Here is a 17,742-nt window from a genome sequence, read left to right as displayed (position 1 = left end):
CGCCTTTCTTTCTTACTCGCGTGTATGCATTTGTCACTTTCCATTTTAGTGTGCCATTGTCCTTATGTGGCATATCAGAGGGTCCCTAGGCAGCTGCCTTACAAAAGGGTCTCACCGTCCAGGACCTCGAGCTGTTATGGTCACATGAGATGTGGCGTGAGGTTCCCCAGAAAATGTCAGATCTCTCCACACCATGTTCCTTGTACTTTATTAGCTGCCAGTTACATTTTCCTTAGTTAAAGACAAATGCAAGCGTAGGGCTCGAGGCTGTACAAACCCGTGTCTCGCGGAAGGATGCTATCTCAGTTGCACCACACTAATCTTAGAAGTGAGATAAGAGATAGGTGGCATTGGGTAATTCTATTAGTTATGATGGAAGGAGGGTCTGGAATATTTGCTTCCCCGTGGGTCACGCTGATAGCAGCTCTCTGGGGCAGCGCAGGCACCCGGGGCAGGACATAAAGTTGCTGATAAGGTTTGGCTGGAATGTTGTGGCTGGGAGTTGAGGGTATAAAGAAGCCCTCAGACGGAGCCTCAGTCTCACTCTCCTGGGCACTGAGGCTAGTGTATCACTGACTGCAAAGCCACCTGAACCCCAGTGATACTCCAAGACCTCACCACCCTCGCCACAATGTCAAACCACTCCAATCTTATTCACGTGTTCAATGGTATCCCCTTCACCACAAGGTCGTCTGCTGAACTGCTGACGTCACTCGATACCTTCCAGGCCAGGGAAGACGACGTGCTCCTCGTCTCTTATCCGAAGTCAGGTAAGCTCACATTTGAAAACTTTCCAACCGTTTGGCCTGCATTTCAAATATTTCACTTTTATACCAGGGTTTTTTTTCAGAGGTCGTATAATGGTGGATTTCTCTTGATGTGGCATAATGTCTGGACTGCAGTCTATTGTACTTTGTGCAGAATAGGAGTCCACGCCACGGGCTGGAAATGGTTTACTTTATAAATGAGCCAAGGTTATTCCTCAGAACATATATCTGGTGTAGTATTCCTTGTTGTACACTGCAATGTGCATTATTATGGATGCTTGTCATGGCCTGAATCAAAAGGGATAGCAATCGTATGAGAATCTAAGGTTCAAACCCTATATATTCAACTTGTATATGAATGCCATAGCAGCAGAACAATATTCACTGGGCTCCTGCTTAGAAGCTCTGCACGAAATCTTTTCAAGGCAGAATCAGGAAGGTTGGTTCATGACACGTGACTAGTATTAGCAGCGTCTATACATTTTAGAGACTGCCTATGTGTGTTCGGAGGTTGGGCAAAGTGGATGAATTTCGAATTGTCATATCACACATATCACAATAAAAGACAGTGAGAACATAGCTACAGCAACCTGGATTCAAGGGTGCACATATGTTTTCTATAAGGGATTTGATTGCCTATGTCATTATTTGGAAGCAATGGGAACCGCCATACAAGCAGGTTTGTTCGGTGCAGGTTGAGATCTTTTTATGTCCCACATGTGCATTCTTCACCCGGTACCTGGTGGGAGATGAGGACTCCTTCCTTACACCAAAGCATCACAAACTACCAATACATTTCCGTTGCTTTATTTTCATTTTCTCATTACATTATTGCAGATGTGTGTTAAGCTCAGTAAATGCGACTAATTTAGAAAAAAATATTTTAATTTTGAGTCTTAGAATATTTGGGAACAAGAGAAGGTATACACAGGAGCACTGCTGCTGGGTTTGACTTGGGCAAATCAACAGGATCCTGAGTCTGGAAAGTGGCCAGGAACAATGGGCCTTGAGGATTTACTTCAGACACCAAGTCAAACGGAACAGACAGAAAATGTAGCGTGCAAAAGCATACTTTTTTATAATTAGAAATTTACTTTGTTCAGAAATGGTGGGCAAATGTGAAAGGTTCTGGAGAACACCCTCGCCTATTACAATATCATATTGAATGATGACAAACAATGTTCCATAGGTTGATCAAGCTACCCAAAATCACTGTGTACACCTTATTGGTCTTGTTGTATTAATTATTTTCTGCCAAATTAACAAACCATCGCATTCGTTTTGATGGTCTCATCAAATGTGATTATTGTACTTGCATGGAAGGGTTCTAAATGTTTACAATGTTTTTCTAGGAACCCACTGGCTGGCAGAAATCATTAAGAACTTGTATGACTCCAAGGTGACCCTGACATCCCCACTTGAATTTGGAGAGCTTTCAAAACTAGAAGAAATGAAAAATCTGCCTTCCAGAAGAATTATCCCTACACATTTGAGCTACAACATGGTGCCACATGACTTGAAAGCAAAGAAATGCAAGGTAAGAATTATTTTTCGAAATATTAAATAGAAACATGGACAGTGCTCAACAAAATACATAGAATAAATGTGCAATACTTTCTGCTAGATTATATTCAGACCATATCTCGTAAGTAGAACAAGAATGGAATACTTCTCAATATCTCAATTGTTTTGAACAAACTTGAAAAAATGTGTTTATCTCTATAAACAATATTTTTAATACAATGCACTAATGTCGAAATTAAATAACTATAACGTCTACTGACCCAAAAAGCTTAAAGAAAATATTTCTAGTTCTGAATGTAGAATTTCCTTCTGCACCAGATAGGAGCACCAATACGGGTGTTGTTCGCCCTAAGTTGGCAGGGTATGCCCAGACGTGGGTCCCTTGCTCACTTTGCCACTGGATTCAAGATAGCCTGGCTGATGAGGGTTATGAACCCGAAACCGGTCCCAGGATGCTTGTTTCCGGTCCAGGGAAGACATGGCTTGGCAGTTTGGGCTGGACTGTTCACAGGGTCAGACTGATTTGCATATGGCCATGTCTGAACTGGGGTGTCCGATTGAGCTAAAGAATGATGATGGATTAAACCCAGATCAGTTGACTGGGGGTGAGTGCTTGCAATGTTCAACACTCCGTCCATCATCCCCTTTGGTTTTGCTTTGTTCGCCCTAAGTTGGCAGGCTATGCCCAGACGTGGGCCCCTTGCTCACTTTGCCATTGGATTCAAGATAGCCTGGCAGATGAGGGTTATGAACCCGAAACCGGTCCCAGGATGCTTGTTTCCGGTCCAGGGAAGACATGGCTTGGCAGTTCGGGCTGTACTGTTCCCATGAGGCACAGGGTCAGACTGATTTGCATATGGCCTTGTCTGAACTGGGTGGCCGAGTGAGCTAAACAATGATGATGGATTAATCCCAGATCAGTTGACTGGGAGTGAGTGCTTGGAATGTTCAACACTCTGTCCATCATCCCCTTTGGTTTTCCCAGGTATAAGCAGGATAACAAAGAAATGTGCATTGTATCATATATTTGTATCACTCATCGAGGAGCGGATATGTTTCATAGCTGACCACGTTTCACAGCAACTGACAGCATTTCTTCCTTCCTTCAGTCAATCTACATTGTGCGCAATCCAAAGGACACCGCAGTTTCACTGTATCATTACTACAGAGACAACCCAAACCTGCCAACCATTGAGACATGGCCTGCTTACTTCAATATGTTCCTGGAGGGAGAAGGTGAGCACGTCTATAAAAGTGATGTATTTTAATTCATTTAAAGACTTTTAACCGATTATATGTTTGTAAGGAGAAACATGAATTGTGTCATGGTAATTGCAAAAGGTTGTTGGCATATTTAGGCAGGCCTGTAGCTGAATATCTGGTCATATCTCCAGTCCAGCGAGAAGCAAAGATATATCACATGCATCCTAGTAGGTCAGAGTCTCCACCTTTATTGATATTCCCCTCCTGAGTTCTTCATCTCTCATATTTCACCAGTTCTGTTTTTACAAAAGAAAAATGTACTGGTGTGGAGATAAACCAAAGGTCGCGGTTTTTATTGAGATTTGTGAAGCATTAAATGTCTCTCAAATACTGTTCACTTACAATGCATGAATAACTTTTTACAGTGCACGCCAAGCTACAATTGGCGGTGAGTCGCAGTACTAAAACAGAGAGAGGTCATTGGCTTATTGCCATATCTTGCCTCCTTTGTACCATCCCACTGCCCAAACCAGCTGTCCAATCACCTCCCTTCTCACATCTCACCAAGCTTCCTGTTAGTCCTTTAACCTTCTCCCGCCTCCCCTCCCTAAAGCTGCTGTCAGTGTAGCCTCTGTAGCAGAAGGCTCCCCTGCCTTGTCAGCTTCCTGCCCTGCTCCTCATCTTCAATGTCATGTCCTTCTTTGTCACTCCAATAAACCTGTCACTCTGATGATTTTATGCAAATTTGGGGTTTGACCCTAAGTTAAAACCCAGTGTTGGCAAATGAACCCCAACAAAGGCTGTTGGGTTATCTAAGGGAGCAGTTTTTGGAAGAAGATTACTTTTTGCAACTCTGCCCACTGTAATAGTCAGACTGTTGTAATGTCTCATAAAAAGATGTTTTTGTCTTTTGAATGTTATATTTTAAAAAAATCCCCCAATCCTATGTGTGCATTGTTGTTTATAAATCACTGTACTAATGTCATCGAGGTTTTAACAAAAATGCCCTTGTACATCAAGAACCCATTACGAATAGTGAAAGTCGAATTTGAACTGTTTTTAAAACGAATAAAAGAGAACAAAACCATGTTGCCTTTGACTCATCCCGCGCTTTCACAACTGAAATGTAAAACGACACGAACTCCTTTATCATCTGTGCTATGGTGCATTCAATACATGCCCCACTGTAGATTGAGCGTGTTTTCACCAGTGCAAGTTATATATATTCTGTATATTTCAAACCGAAATGCTGCCAATGTTACCCCTACCTGCCTCGCTGTCAATTATAACCCCTTGTTTGGAGTTCATCACCCCGCATTTCCTCTTACTTCCCAAAGCACCGACTTGAAATATATGTTTAATCTAAACCACCCACATGGAACGCACAGCGGCAGCTCTAGCCCAAAGGGTCATTACAGGTATTCAAACCTATGTCCATATTCACTGTTGTCATAAGTGAGATCATGTATTCTTGCAGACTCGTACAAAACGCTGAGTCCTGTTTGCTGCCCGCGAGCCCAGCAATCTTAGGGTAAAACAACTAAGGACAGCACAGCTGACTACACAGGTGTACTGACTGCACGCACACATGTTCAGGCCTGCCCACCAAACAATCAATATCTATATGGTTATGCAGTTTCGTCCCCTACATGTTTTGCCCATCAGAAGGAATCACTGCAGCTTTATTTAAAAACATGCCATGTTTTAGGCTTTTCAAATACTAATAACTATATGACATATCTACCGTGTGAGCATCACAAACTGAAGTATAACTAGGTCCTTGAATGGGAGGCATTTATACGATGATACATGTTCAATCGACCTCAGAAAGATGAGAGGCTGGCGCAGCCCTTTATTGACTTAGAACTATGCAGTTCACAAGGCTGGCACTCTGCCCACAGATTCATCCTGCGACCCGCGTCCTTGCTCTGTGTCCAAATTGCACGGGGTCACTGTATTAATGTGTCACTAGAAACAGGAAATGCGCTCCTCAGAAGATTATTGCATAGGCAGACTAAGTTACTCCATTTATTTATGGGCCTTATCTAAGCCCAGCACTGGCGCAAGGTACCAGGAACTTCCCTGTCTGAATTAATGCTAAAGTGCTTACAACTCATTGACTTTATTAATATGACTCAGATTATCTTCTTTTTACCACTTAAGTAGTAATTTATGGCTTCAAATTCCTGAAAACACGCTTACACATTTCATCTAAATGACAACAAACAGCAATAATTACGATTGTAGTAAAATCATGGAATACACTATAAAAACACAGATTGTAAATGGCACAGAAAATACATAATGTTACTATTCCCAAACCAACCACTTGCTTTACACACAGAACTCATCCTAAGAAACATTGAGGGGACAGGACGTGCTCGGGCACACCTCTTATCTGGTCCTACTGGCCCATACCATTCCTAGACTGCCCATTGGCTGGTGCTGACCAAAAGAACATTTCCAAAGCTCGTATGAGGAGCCTCCAACATGTGAAAGCATCTCAACAACTCCGTCTTCAAGTGTGACTCTTCTTCACCTGGACTGACTACACACATTTCGAAAAGCAGAACATAAACCCCAGTCTAATATTTATTTCGTTTATTTTATATAATGTGTTATTTAGTATGGCACTCGGGCTGCCGGGGTCGTATTTCAGAGGACTAAGGGTCAAACACAGAGGAGAAGGGGAGAATGAGCAGATGAGGCGGGGGGGAAATAATATGTCAATTAGTTCACGATTGATGATTCCTACACAGAGAAGAACAGTTTGGTCTTCAGTATTCTTCAGAACTTCTACATCCATGTTCAAAGAGGGTGCAGCGGAAGAGCCTTTGCAGCAAAGGGCTCGGCCCCTAAAACAGTTACACTTTGGCTCGCAGATAGTCAACCGCGTTTGGCCTTGCATGTCTAGTGGAGTGGGAACACTCTCATGGGAGCAAGGCACCCGAATGTAGGAAGCTGGTGTTTCATTGGTACCCACTGTCGTTGTCATGGCCTTGGAGTTGTGGTCGGAACTCTTTAACCAAATGGTGACACTCACATTGTAATTCTGAGCATCCTGCTGTTTGCTCTGTATTTTGGCGCAGGTCTATTGCAAAAGCAGAACTATTGTCTGGACCAATACAATCCTATAACGAGGGCTTGAGATCTCCCTACCTTTGGTTTTGGTAATGGTAACCTTTCAAAACAAGAACTAAATGCCTTCTCTTTTTTCTACTCTGCATTTGTGATGAATCTCCTCCAATCTGCGTGGCTCACAGAATCAGGATGATCCACATATATAATCCCTTTGTGAGAGGTTAACAGATCAGAGTCAAAAAGTGGGATATTTTGACTCCTGTGTGTGTTTGACCGACACAAATGACCTCACGTGTAAAGTGTCACCTTTGACTTGTGGTCCACATTCTTTGGGAAAAGCAGGGTTTTCGCAGCACTTGGAGCTGTTCTTTCCCTTTTGTTTGTTTGCCCGCTGCAGCCAGAGTTCTTTACTGGCCGCAGATGTCTGTGCATTTGAAGCAGTGATAACGATTCCTCACTTTCCTTGGCTAGGGCAGTAGTAATGTCATCTGGCCTCTGAGCTGGTCTCTTCGAATGTCTGCCCAACAAGGGGCCTCTTTCTGTTCAGTTCCTTGATCCGGGGCCTGCCACCCCTTCCCATTCCTGCTGGCCCAGTGCAGCCCACAGAAGTCCTACCGTGTAACCTCACCCATTCTACTGGTACACTTTGGTGATCACGTGACTTGTGGCCTGTCTTGTGCACGCCTCCCTGACGTTCGAAGCCATTTATTATTGTCTCGCTTCGATAATGAATGAATTCATGTTGACCTATTCGAGGCATTATTGAAAATGAGTTCCAGTTTGATTCTCTAGTGCCACGTGCTGCTGTTTCGAGGAACCAGGGTGCTTCCACTTGCAGTATCTTTTACAGCCAGAATGCGCGCGCACCTGTGCGGTGCTTTCGACGCTCGTACTTAGAAAGCTTTTTAGTTATACTGTTGCTCGATTGAGCCATTGTAATAAACTCCTTTCACGTGATTTTGCAGCTGAGGTCAGGTGATCCGCAGTCTGTTGAATCTATTATATGTTGCTTCCAGACTGCCATGTCGCCATGAGCTGTGCCCCATAGAGTATGGCGGGAGAGTGACCTTTTTCCCTAGATTCTTCGAAGAAGCAGATTAGATTTCGCGGGTGGGTTTTATGGCTGTTATTTCTCCTAACAGTTGTTCTCCTTAACCTCTTCCAAGTACGCGAACAAAATCCCGAGAGCGGATATTATAGTGCCATGTCTGATTTTTAAAAAGTGTATTGTGCAAATATCTTGATTTATTGCAAGCTTTTTAAGACAGGGGAAAAACAAAGACCGTGCAGGGTCGAGGGCGGGGCACTCTACTACAGTGTCTGCCCTGCTCATTTGTGAAGTCATTTTATAGGACGTTTCACGTGACCGTAAATCGAGGGTTGTACTGTGGAGTTCCCAAAGGAGCACTGACACAGCTAAATCCAGATATCGACATCAGGGGAGTAGCATGGGCCATGAGGTGCCCCCCATCTTTCAAAGGCCCCTAAACTTTCAGGGGGACCTCATTCAGCCTATGGCCAATGCATATCCGTGAGCTATGGGAGACTCAGGGGGCCATCGTCGCATTCGGCACGGGCCCGCCCCTTTGCCTTATGCCCTTGATCGACAAGCAGTATCAAACCCAGAATAAAGAATGGTTAAAAGCCTACCACGTGCTGAGATGAGAGATGGCTTTACTAATTAAAAACAAACCCGACCACACTTCGGCTAATCGAGAAAACAGTATTAATATTGTTTTCTGAATTGGAGGTGGTGGCCCCAACATATATTGAAGACGCAGTGTTTGATTTGCAAAACATGTAAATAAATGCATGCATGTAGAAGTCTTAAAAGTTTCATTAGCGGCTGCCACCATCACTGTCGATGCCCAAAATCCAGGTGGTCTCTCTTGATTGCACCACCCGCAACCCTATATTTCTTGTCCATATCTCTCTCTCTTGAAGGTTGTTTTCCATTCCTGCTTTCTTTCTTTTCAAAATTCCTATCTTTCTTTTCCTCCTTTTCCTGCCTTTCTCTATATTGCTCTGGCTAAAAGCCATGTCTACAGACTGGCACAAAGACATAGGATGTTTTGCCCCCTAAATACCTTGCTGGATTTTACTAAGGCAGATATGTTTAAGAGTTTCCTGTCAGCTGAAAAGATCTGTTAGCTCACTAACAAAAGTTCTAATGTGATTTACCTTTGATAAATTCTACCAAGCTCTATAAATAAAAGTCAGATTTTCAAAAACATTTTTCAACAAAGTTGTGAAAAATGAGCCCGCGGACTTAAAATAACATTAAAGATTGCCTACTTAGCACACTTGAGCTTGCACATACTTTGCGGCATGCGCTGAACTTATTTTCTGCACATCTATAAGACAACGAGTAACGTCTCCCTGATGAGGAGTGACCACTCATCCTAGAGGCATAGAAGTTAAGACACAAAATCATTTTTTTATTCCTTCAGTGAGTTTTTATTGAGGATTTTAAGAACAATACAAAAGATCACTGGTTAGTATGTGCATGTAGGTGTTACATCAAAACGAAATTAACCATGCGGCGAATAAAGCCACATCCTCGATATATAATTGAAATACATAGGTATGCTGTCAATATAAAGTTGTGTAGTGTTAGCTTTGGCAAAAAGGAATTACGTTATAGAATGGGATGTTGAGGGTCCAAAGTGATGCACCAAAGCTATAGAGAGAGAGGCAAAAATGAAAGGGGGCAGGGGAAGAATGAAAGAGCAAGGAAGGAGGGATGGTGCACAGAAAAGGATCACATCCTAAAATCCTTTCCCAGTCCCAGCCAGAACATTTAAACGGGGACAATGTTATGCACACAAGCAACAGACAAATAAGTTATGTACGAATAGCCCCACACACTGCTTGTTCATGTAATTGTGCACATAGGACTACATGATTTCATTCTCACTCCTATATGAGGGGCAACAAATACAGTGAGTCTTCCCTCAGACAGCCCGTTTAGATGCCAACGCTAGGAATTGTGCTCCCTGCCCAAACAGGAGATGGGCCCTCTGCTTATTGGCGCCAATATGGCCAACCCTGTTCCTCCACCACCATGTATTTCATGTCTCCTATACATCCATAATATGTTGCCTATGTGGACTTTGTGTGTGTTGGGGGGGTTGACACAGATCTGTGATGAGTAAACACCTAGATTCCGAAGTAAGAGGGTTTGTATAGATGTGATCTTCTAGCTTGAAGTGTTTATGCCAAAGTATGTCTTTCATTTTACTTCAATGAAAAGATATCGTTTTCTGGGATTGTGCCATTGGCAAGTTTCTATGATACGTGTCCACTGACTGTAACTTGTTTTTGCTTTACAGTTGTATGTGGGTCTTGGTTTGACCATATCCTGGGATGGGAAGAGCACAAAAATGATGGAACTATCCTAATTTTATACTACGAGTCAATGAAGAAGGTAAAAACGAGCAGTTCGATGACTTTGAAATTCTCCAAACACTAATACTAAAGTAGTCGAAATGTATTCATATTGAACTATTCTGTATGGAATACATAGAGTAGGGTTGAATGGGAGGATGTAAAATACGCATCATCAACTCACCGACATTACGTGAACATTGATTCATAGAAATATTAATAAAGATGACTCTCCTGCCACTCATTTTCAGCATGTCAACTACAATTATGTTTAGGACACCAAAGTCCAATCAAGGGCATCTAGCAGGTTGTCTGCTATATCAGGTGGACAAATATGAGCTTAAAAGGTAGTTATCAACCAATTAAACAAATAAAGGGCCATTACAGACGTGATTGTTTCTCTAAAAGAAACAATAAAATGGCTGGTTCAACTTGTTTTACATAGATCTTCGGCTGGGTGCCCCCTTACTGCAGCAACCGGAACCCCTAAAGAAGCTCTAAGTGCCCCTACAACATCAAAATAGTAATGAAAAACATTCTGTGGCTTGTCAGTTGTCCCACTGCAACAGTACCCTTCGGTTCTTCTATTCAGCAAACAATTGTGAGACCCCCAATGGTGCAGATGCGTTTATGTAGATGGGAGGGTTTGAGGTCTAGTGGCTACGTTTCCAGACTTGGATCCGGAAGTCCTGAATTCTGCTGTCAACTTTGTAACCTTACACACATACATTGTGTGATTCTAAGGAAGTTACCCTGTACGTCAGAGTGTGTGAGTGATTGTAGTGTAACTATTTAAAAAACAAACATAAGACGTTATACTATGTTAGTAGGCAAACGTTCTGGGAAAATATGTTTATACTAGCAATGGCGACTTAGATTATTTTTAGAAAACACTCTTCTGCAACATTAGCATTCTAAATGATCTAAGTACCTGCTGTCATTTCTCTAGCATAAGCAGTGTTGTCAACATTTTTATGGGTGGCGGTTCCTAATCAGTCCGGGTCACAATTGTAAATTGTGATATATACCTGAAGTGTATTAGATGACCTGACCTTCAGCACGAGAGGGTCACATCCCTTCTAGGGGAATATTATGTTGTAGAAACTACACTCAATCACCCTTTCTGGTGCACTCTTTTTCATTGAGCTTGGAAGAAGACCGTATTAGCATGGAAAGTACTACTAGAGGAAGACCTCCTAAGTAAGGGTGGGGGGAAACTCCACTTCGCCGGTGAAGTTGGCAGAGTTTTGTCCACTCAAATCCATCAAAAACTCCACCAACCGCAGTGTGGTAGAGTTTTTCTCGCAAGCAGCGAGCGCAATTAAGAAAAAACAATCGCTAGACCACCTCCCGGAGAGATTTCTCAACCCCGGCGATTGCTGCAGGTCACTATCGCTCGCGTTGAGAAAGTTGCCAGTTGTATTGTGAAAGCTGCCGCTCAAGCAGAAAATTTACTCAAGCGGAAGATAGAAGCAGCGCCCTCTGGTGTGCTGCATGGTGCCATTCACACTGATTTTACAGCATGGGCCAAACTCGCTGCACTACAAATCAGTGGGAGCAGCAGAACGGACTGGAATTCCACCTGTTGCGGAACTCCGCTGAATCTCACAGAGTTTTTAAGTAACTCTGCAGAATTCCACAGAGTAAATCTCTGTGAGTTCCTCCCACACCTACTTCTAAGACAACTTCACAAACCTTATCCTTAATAATATTAAGGTATATAAAGTAAACTGGGCGTTTCTTTTCAGGTTAATAGGATTTGCAAAAGATGTGTAGAAAGTACTCTGTAGCAATGAAAGTTGTTCCCTGCTTTCAGCAAGTCTGGTGACTGATAGTTATTTAACTGTTTTGATTCTCAGAATCTTCCCAAATCAATCCGGAAAATATGCAGTTTCCTTGGTTTAAGTATTAGTGACCAAGAAATCAATGAGGTTTCAAGGATGTCTTCTTTCAACGAGATGAAAAACAACGTTGAGAAGGAAAACCACGACCCGAACCACACAGTGTGTGCACTCACATCCAACAGGAAGCTGATATTCAGAAAAGGTAAGTGAGCAAAACTGGAGAGAGAGGGGGAGTGTGTGTGTGAGAGAGAGAGCGAGAGAAGTGCTTGTGGGTGGGAGGATGTGTGAAGCATCCATCTGTTTTTTAACCAATATATACTGCATCGTTCTAATGACAGCTTGCTAACATAGCTCCTTTTACAATATTTCAAGCCAACCTAGCATCATCCAGGAAACACCAACATTTTACAACGCATTAGCGGGGCTCATATGCAAAGCAGGCCATACTGATGACATTTAGAAATACGTTTTAATGAGAAAATGTGATAACGTCCGTAGATTAAATCGCCTCAAATATTAAAGTAAAATAAAAAAAAAAGCCAAAACCAGTCAAAGGATTAATGGCAGCATTTGTAACTATCTTTTCTAAAGAACACGTTGCACACTGAATTGCTTCCTGATGATTTGCTTCTATTATGCAGTCAAAATTACCACTAGGCTCAGTTTTCCCTTTGGAATAGCTAACGGGATCTTAAAAAATTTGCTTCATAAATTAGTGTATTAGGTCACAGTTATCTATTGTTGAAAAAAATAGGGGTTTCCTAGCCTGCAACCAATTAACAAGCATTGGAAATGCAATAGGTCTCGCATTTGTTGGAGTAATTGGCATTATAAATGCAATGTTTTTTTACCTAGCCATGTTGCAGGGTGCAGTTCCATATGTGGCCATTAGAGGTCCTACGGTACTGCAACATGGCTAGGTAAAAAAACATTGGCAACTATAATGCAAATAACTCCAACTCCAACAAATGGGAGACCTATTGCAGAGACTTTGGCAAGCTGCGCCGATGAAAAGAAAGGTGCGGCTCGCCAAAGTCTATTTTTTCAATATTGTAGGCTTTTCGTAAGTAGCACAGCATGCCACTAGTGGCGTGCTGCTAATTAAAATCATATATTATCGAAATAATAGACTTTGGCGAGCCGTGCAGAAGAAAAGAACGGCGCTTTTTGCTAAAGTCTATTTTTTAAATGATGTAAGACTTGTAAGCTGGGCAGCACGCCGCCTTTGCCACGCTGCTTACTAAAACCTTATAATATTAAAAAAATAGACTTTGGCGAGCCGTGCTGAAGAAAGGAAAGGCACAGCTTGCCAAGGTCTATGTTTTCAGTATTGTATTTTGTAAGCAGTCCAGCGCGCCTCCTGTGCTGCACTGCTTACTAAAAACATATAATATTGAATAAAAAGAGTTTGGTGAGCCACACCCAAGACAAGAAAGGCATGGCCACCATTGTTAAAGATAAAGGCGTGCCTCGCTGCCGTGTGCTGGTCTAAGCCAAAGCGGGAGAGATTATCATGCTTCCTGCAACAGCAGCTAGGAGGTCATGAATAAAATTGTGCTCACAGACTGTAAATGAAGCATACTGAGTAAGAACTCAAGTAAAAGGGCCAGTCCTCAAGGGAGGCTACAAAAGCAGAAAAGGTGGTACTAGGGAGGGACTACTAAGCCTATCCACAAATCAAAAGCAATCATTTAGAATGGACAGTAACAGGAGCCAATTGAAAGGATGGGCGGAACTTCAAGTCCTTTCCTGAATACAGTATGTCTAGAAGAGACAGCGCAAGCGCTGCCTAGGCAAGACATAAAAACATCCAAAATGCATTTTCAAAAAGATGTTTGCTTTTAGTAGACTATATTTTCAGGGTGACTACTTTTACGCTTCACTGTAATGTGAATTTATGCTAACATTCTAGCCAGTATTACTCAATGAATATCATGAAACGGGCAACTTGGTACCGAGTGCACCGTTATGCAGTCCCATGACCAACTGCTCTTGAGCCACGTCTTTATTTGACAATACACAGGCAGGTTTTGGTGACTGTCAATTTTCTGGATTATACTACAGTTTTTGCAATTCTGCATGACTACAAATTATGAAGCAATGGGGATGTTAGGACATATAGGATGAGCGCTCTACACAACGCACCTGAGCTGCACTGTTGAAAGAAAGACAGAGACACGTGATGAATGCATTCTGAGACCTTCGATCCAATCACCAAGGATGAACTCTACTCTATTCTATTGACTGCAGAGGTCACTCACACTCCTTGTTTTATCTTATTTACTCTTACAGGAGCTGTTGGAGACTGGAAAAACCACTTTTCATCTAAACAGAACCGACTGTTTGATGACGTTTACAAATCGAAGATGGAGTCCAGTGCTCTGGCAACGCGCATTACATACGAATGAGGGAATGCTACAGATGAATATGCCCTCTGTTTTGTACAAAAGTAAGCTCAACTCCAGACTCTTCAAGCTTTATACTAAATATGGAGACAGCTTTGAAAGAACACTTCCTATCAGAAAGACTGCTGGAAAATGAGAAGATGGGATACCAAAAGCCAATTTATGAGTCAAAGCAGCACTTTTCTAATACACTGACACTTTTAAAGTTTTCTGCAATTGGTCGCGGCTTTCCTTATTGAATGCCTGCCCACAAATGTGAGCCCAGGTCATGTTTGATAACCTGTGGGTCCCAGACGCCACAAGATAAGATATAATGTGGACTCACTGCCACAGAGTAATAACTGTACTTTTCAAAATGCACTTTCGGATTTAAATGTGTAAATACTCTTATTTGAAAAGCACTTTAACAGAAACAATGGGATAAACTGAAAACAGACCAGGGATTGCTCTACATGGCATTGTTTACACAATGCAAGGTTGCCGTATTATTTTCAGATGCCATTCATAAAATAGCGGCTGTGAACCTGACTATGCCACTTGCTGTGTTGTTCCTGAAGTACTAATAAACAGCAACCATTAGTTATCTGACTTATGTAACAAAAACCTTCATGGAGGAACCCACTTTACTGACTATCGACGATGCGAATGTACTTCCGTGGAACTGAAGTGATGATTTCCTGTGGCCTAGTAGGCATGTCCATGGTCACCAGCCACAGTAAGATAGCTCAGCAGATGTATGGATCTACTGATGAAATCCCTGTACAACCTAAAGGTCTCTGGCTCAAAAGCGGTTAAGATTATCGCTGAGATAATAAAATGCAATTTGTTTAGACTTATGTAACAAGAGCACTATTTAAGCTACAATTTAGTATCACAGGGGAATACGACAGCCAGAGAGCCATTTAAATGCAGAAAGACACCCAGGGTGGAAATAGCAGCAGGAATCATCCAACTTCACTTTTAGGAGGGTAAGAGCTACCACTGAGGAAGGGCGATTGGCTAAAAAGTATTCCATTAAGATTGTGCAGTGAGTTCACTGCTAAGATCTGTGTGTGAACTGTACTTCTGAGGTTCCAATTTCCACTGGGCAAACTCTGCCTTTCGTCTTTCTGAGGTGGAAAAAATACATGATAGATTATTCTTTTATGTTTACCTTCGCAATCATTGAAGGTAAATGCGTTATGTGGGCATCAATCCTAAAGACAGTAGGAAGAATGTGGTGTGCAAAAACGAGAGGAAAGAGTAAATGGCTCGTTTAATAACATTCAAACACTTTGCCAGTTGTGTCGTGCGGCAGCCTTACTCTCAGTTGAGGACAATATCATTAGAATTCCTGTGAGTTTTCAATCAATCAGTACTTGTGAAGTGCAGTTTATCACCCGTGAGGATATCCAGGCGCTGAGTTGCTGGGCTTAGTTGAAGAGCCAGGTCTTGAGTTTCATTCTGAAGTCAGTCAGCGAGGGTGATGTTCAGAGATGGAAAGTGTTCGAGGACTTAGTGGCGAGGTGGGAGAAGGAGCGGACTCCGCTGTGGCTACAGTGGATGCACACTGTCTGGGCAAGGGAGGCGGAGCAAAGGTTTCTGGATGGCTGGTGGAAGTTCAGGCAGTGGTTCATATATGCTGGTCCTTGCTTGTGAAGGGCTCTGTAAGCGTTTGACAGTTGTTTGAATTGCCATCTTTATGGATGGGGAGCCAGTGGTTCATGTATGCTGGCCCTTGGTTGTGAAGGGCTTTGTAGGCATGTGTTAGTAGTTTGAATTTGCAACTTTTCTGGATGGGGAAAATATGCCAGTCCCTCAGGTGATGGTTGATGTGCGCTTGTTTTGGGCGGTTTGAGGATCAGTCTGGCTGCTGAATTTTGTATAGTCTGGAGCCTTCTCATGAGCTCAATGGTGGTTCCTGCATACAGTGCATTGCCATAGTTCAGACAGCTGGTGATTAGGTCTGATGTGACTGTTTTTCTGGTGTTTGTGGGGAGCCATTTGAAGATTATTCGGAGCATGCGGGGAGTGTGGAAGCAGCGTGAAGACTATTGATGTTGTTTCATTGTGAGATTGCTATCCAGAATGATGCCAGGGTTGCGGGTGTGGTCTTTTGGTACGCAGCCTTTTGGTACGGGGTGGGTCAGAGTTCGGTGGGCCACCCGGTGTCGTTCCACAGGAAGGTATGGTTGCCAAAGATCAACACTTCGGTCTTGTCCGTGTTGAGCTTCAGGCAATTGTCCTTTAAGCAGTTGTGGAAGTTGGTCTTCATTATAGTGGGATCTTCTGGGAGCGAGAGGATTAGCTGGGTGTCGTCGGCATAGGAGATGATGTTGATATTTTGGGTTCTGAAAATGTCGGCTAGAGGCGTGATGTAGATGTTGAACAGAGTTGGACTGAGGGATGAACCTTGGGGGGGGCGGAGCAGCTTATCCCAAAAAGTTTGTGTATTTGTGCATTTTCTAATTTCCCTCACTGTGAATTCAAGGTACAACTCGCACACGTATCTTGAGTAAATCAAACATGTAGCAGAGTTTCTTCCTTCAAGAATCAAGAAAAACCCATGCGGGCGAAAAGCGAAGCTGTGCTGAGCCATAGGTCAATATGTATTTTTAAAAGAAAAAGAAAAATCATTAACCTGAATATATTTTAAATTATCTTTGAGTCTGCCTAAAGGTCTGATACTCCCTTATATGAGTCTTTAGTTTTCACAACGTTGGCAGTATAATCACGAAGTCCACTGCACGCTGGAGCGCCTACTGTGTCGCTTTCCAAAGTAGGCATGCGTTATCATTGCATCATCAAACAGACTGACAATTGGTAATCAAAAGCCTGAAAGTCACTGTGCACTTTGTATGAAATGTGATGTAATACTTAACTAGCAGGCAGATATTTTGACATTGTATTGTGATAACAAATGTTATACTCAAACTCCTGAGTATGCACATTTATTAAAACGAATCAGATGAATGTATGTTTAATCTCGTTGAAAAACACCAAGAAGTTCCTAAAACACTGCACTTTATGAAGCAAAAATAAACCGACTGAAATACTAATATATTGGATGTCGTGTCACTTTGTTATGCGAAAAAAAGCACATTGTGATCATTCATGGTCTTGAATTCTAGATTTCTATGGCTAATGGAGCAGTGCATATGTCAATACAGTGGTTTCATCATTTGAAGATTGACGACCAGTGACGGCTACTCCTGGGCAGTAGTGGTGGGGTGGATAGAGCTGAGGTAGGGTAAAAAAAAGAAAAAGAAAAAAAATTACTTACCGACTGGCGGGCCACCTCCTCTCCTCTGTCCTCTCCTATGAACCTGAAGCACACAGACTCCCAGACTCCCCTAGCCAATAATGACGCTGCTGTCACCAGCATCACAGCAGCGTCATGATTGGTCTAAGCACCGTAGTCCGGCGCTCAGACAGGGAGTGGGAGCCTGTGCATGTTCTCCACCCAAGCTGTACAATACAGCAAGGGGGAGAACATGTTTAGTGCACATGACTGTTTGGTCGGCCAAATCATGCGCACATAAATGCACTCAC

General features: G+C 42.6%; 1 protein-coding gene across 1 annotated transcript; it reads left to right on the top strand.

The window, feature by feature from the left end:
* Nucleotides 1-486: 486 nt before the first annotated feature.
* LOC146855152 (sulfotransferase 6B1-like) lies at nucleotides 487-17,249 on the top strand. Its single transcript, XM_085652734.1, has 6 exons — nucleotides 487-770; nucleotides 2,120-2,304; nucleotides 3,401-3,527; nucleotides 9,908-10,002; nucleotides 11,822-12,008; nucleotides 14,099-17,249. The coding sequence occupies exons 1-6, from the start codon at nucleotides 632-634 to the stop codon at nucleotides 14,212-14,214; spliced, it is 849 nt and encodes a 282-aa protein (XP_085508860.1). The 5' UTR covers nucleotides 487-631; the 3' UTR covers nucleotides 14,215-17,249.
* Nucleotides 17,250-17,742: the final 493 nt, after the last annotated feature.

Source organism: Triturus cristatus, chromosome 4_1 (assembly GCF_964204655.1).
Source record: "Triturus cristatus chromosome 4_1, aTriCri1.1, whole genome shotgun sequence".
Classification (NCBI taxonomy): domain Eukaryota; kingdom Metazoa; phylum Chordata; class Amphibia; order Caudata; family Salamandridae; genus Triturus; species Triturus cristatus.
This window is presented reverse-complemented; position numbering and strand designations above follow the sequence as displayed.

What these genes read in the sequence shown, in the direction of transcription:
- LOC146855152 (XM_085652734.1), top strand. Translation starts at nt 632, where the DNA reads ATGTCAAACCACTCCAATCTTATTCACGTGTTCAATGGTATCCCCTTC. An exon ending in TGAAAGCAAAGAAATGCAAG is followed by an intron (nt 2,305 to 3,400) that starts GTAAGAATTATT and finishes TCCTTCCTTCAG; the next exon opens with TCAATCTACATTGTGCGCAA. An exon ending in GAAGCTGATATTCAGAAAAG is followed by an intron (nt 12,009 to 14,098) that starts GTAAGTGAGCAA and finishes TTACTCTTACAG; the next exon opens with GAGCTGTTGGAGACTGGAAA.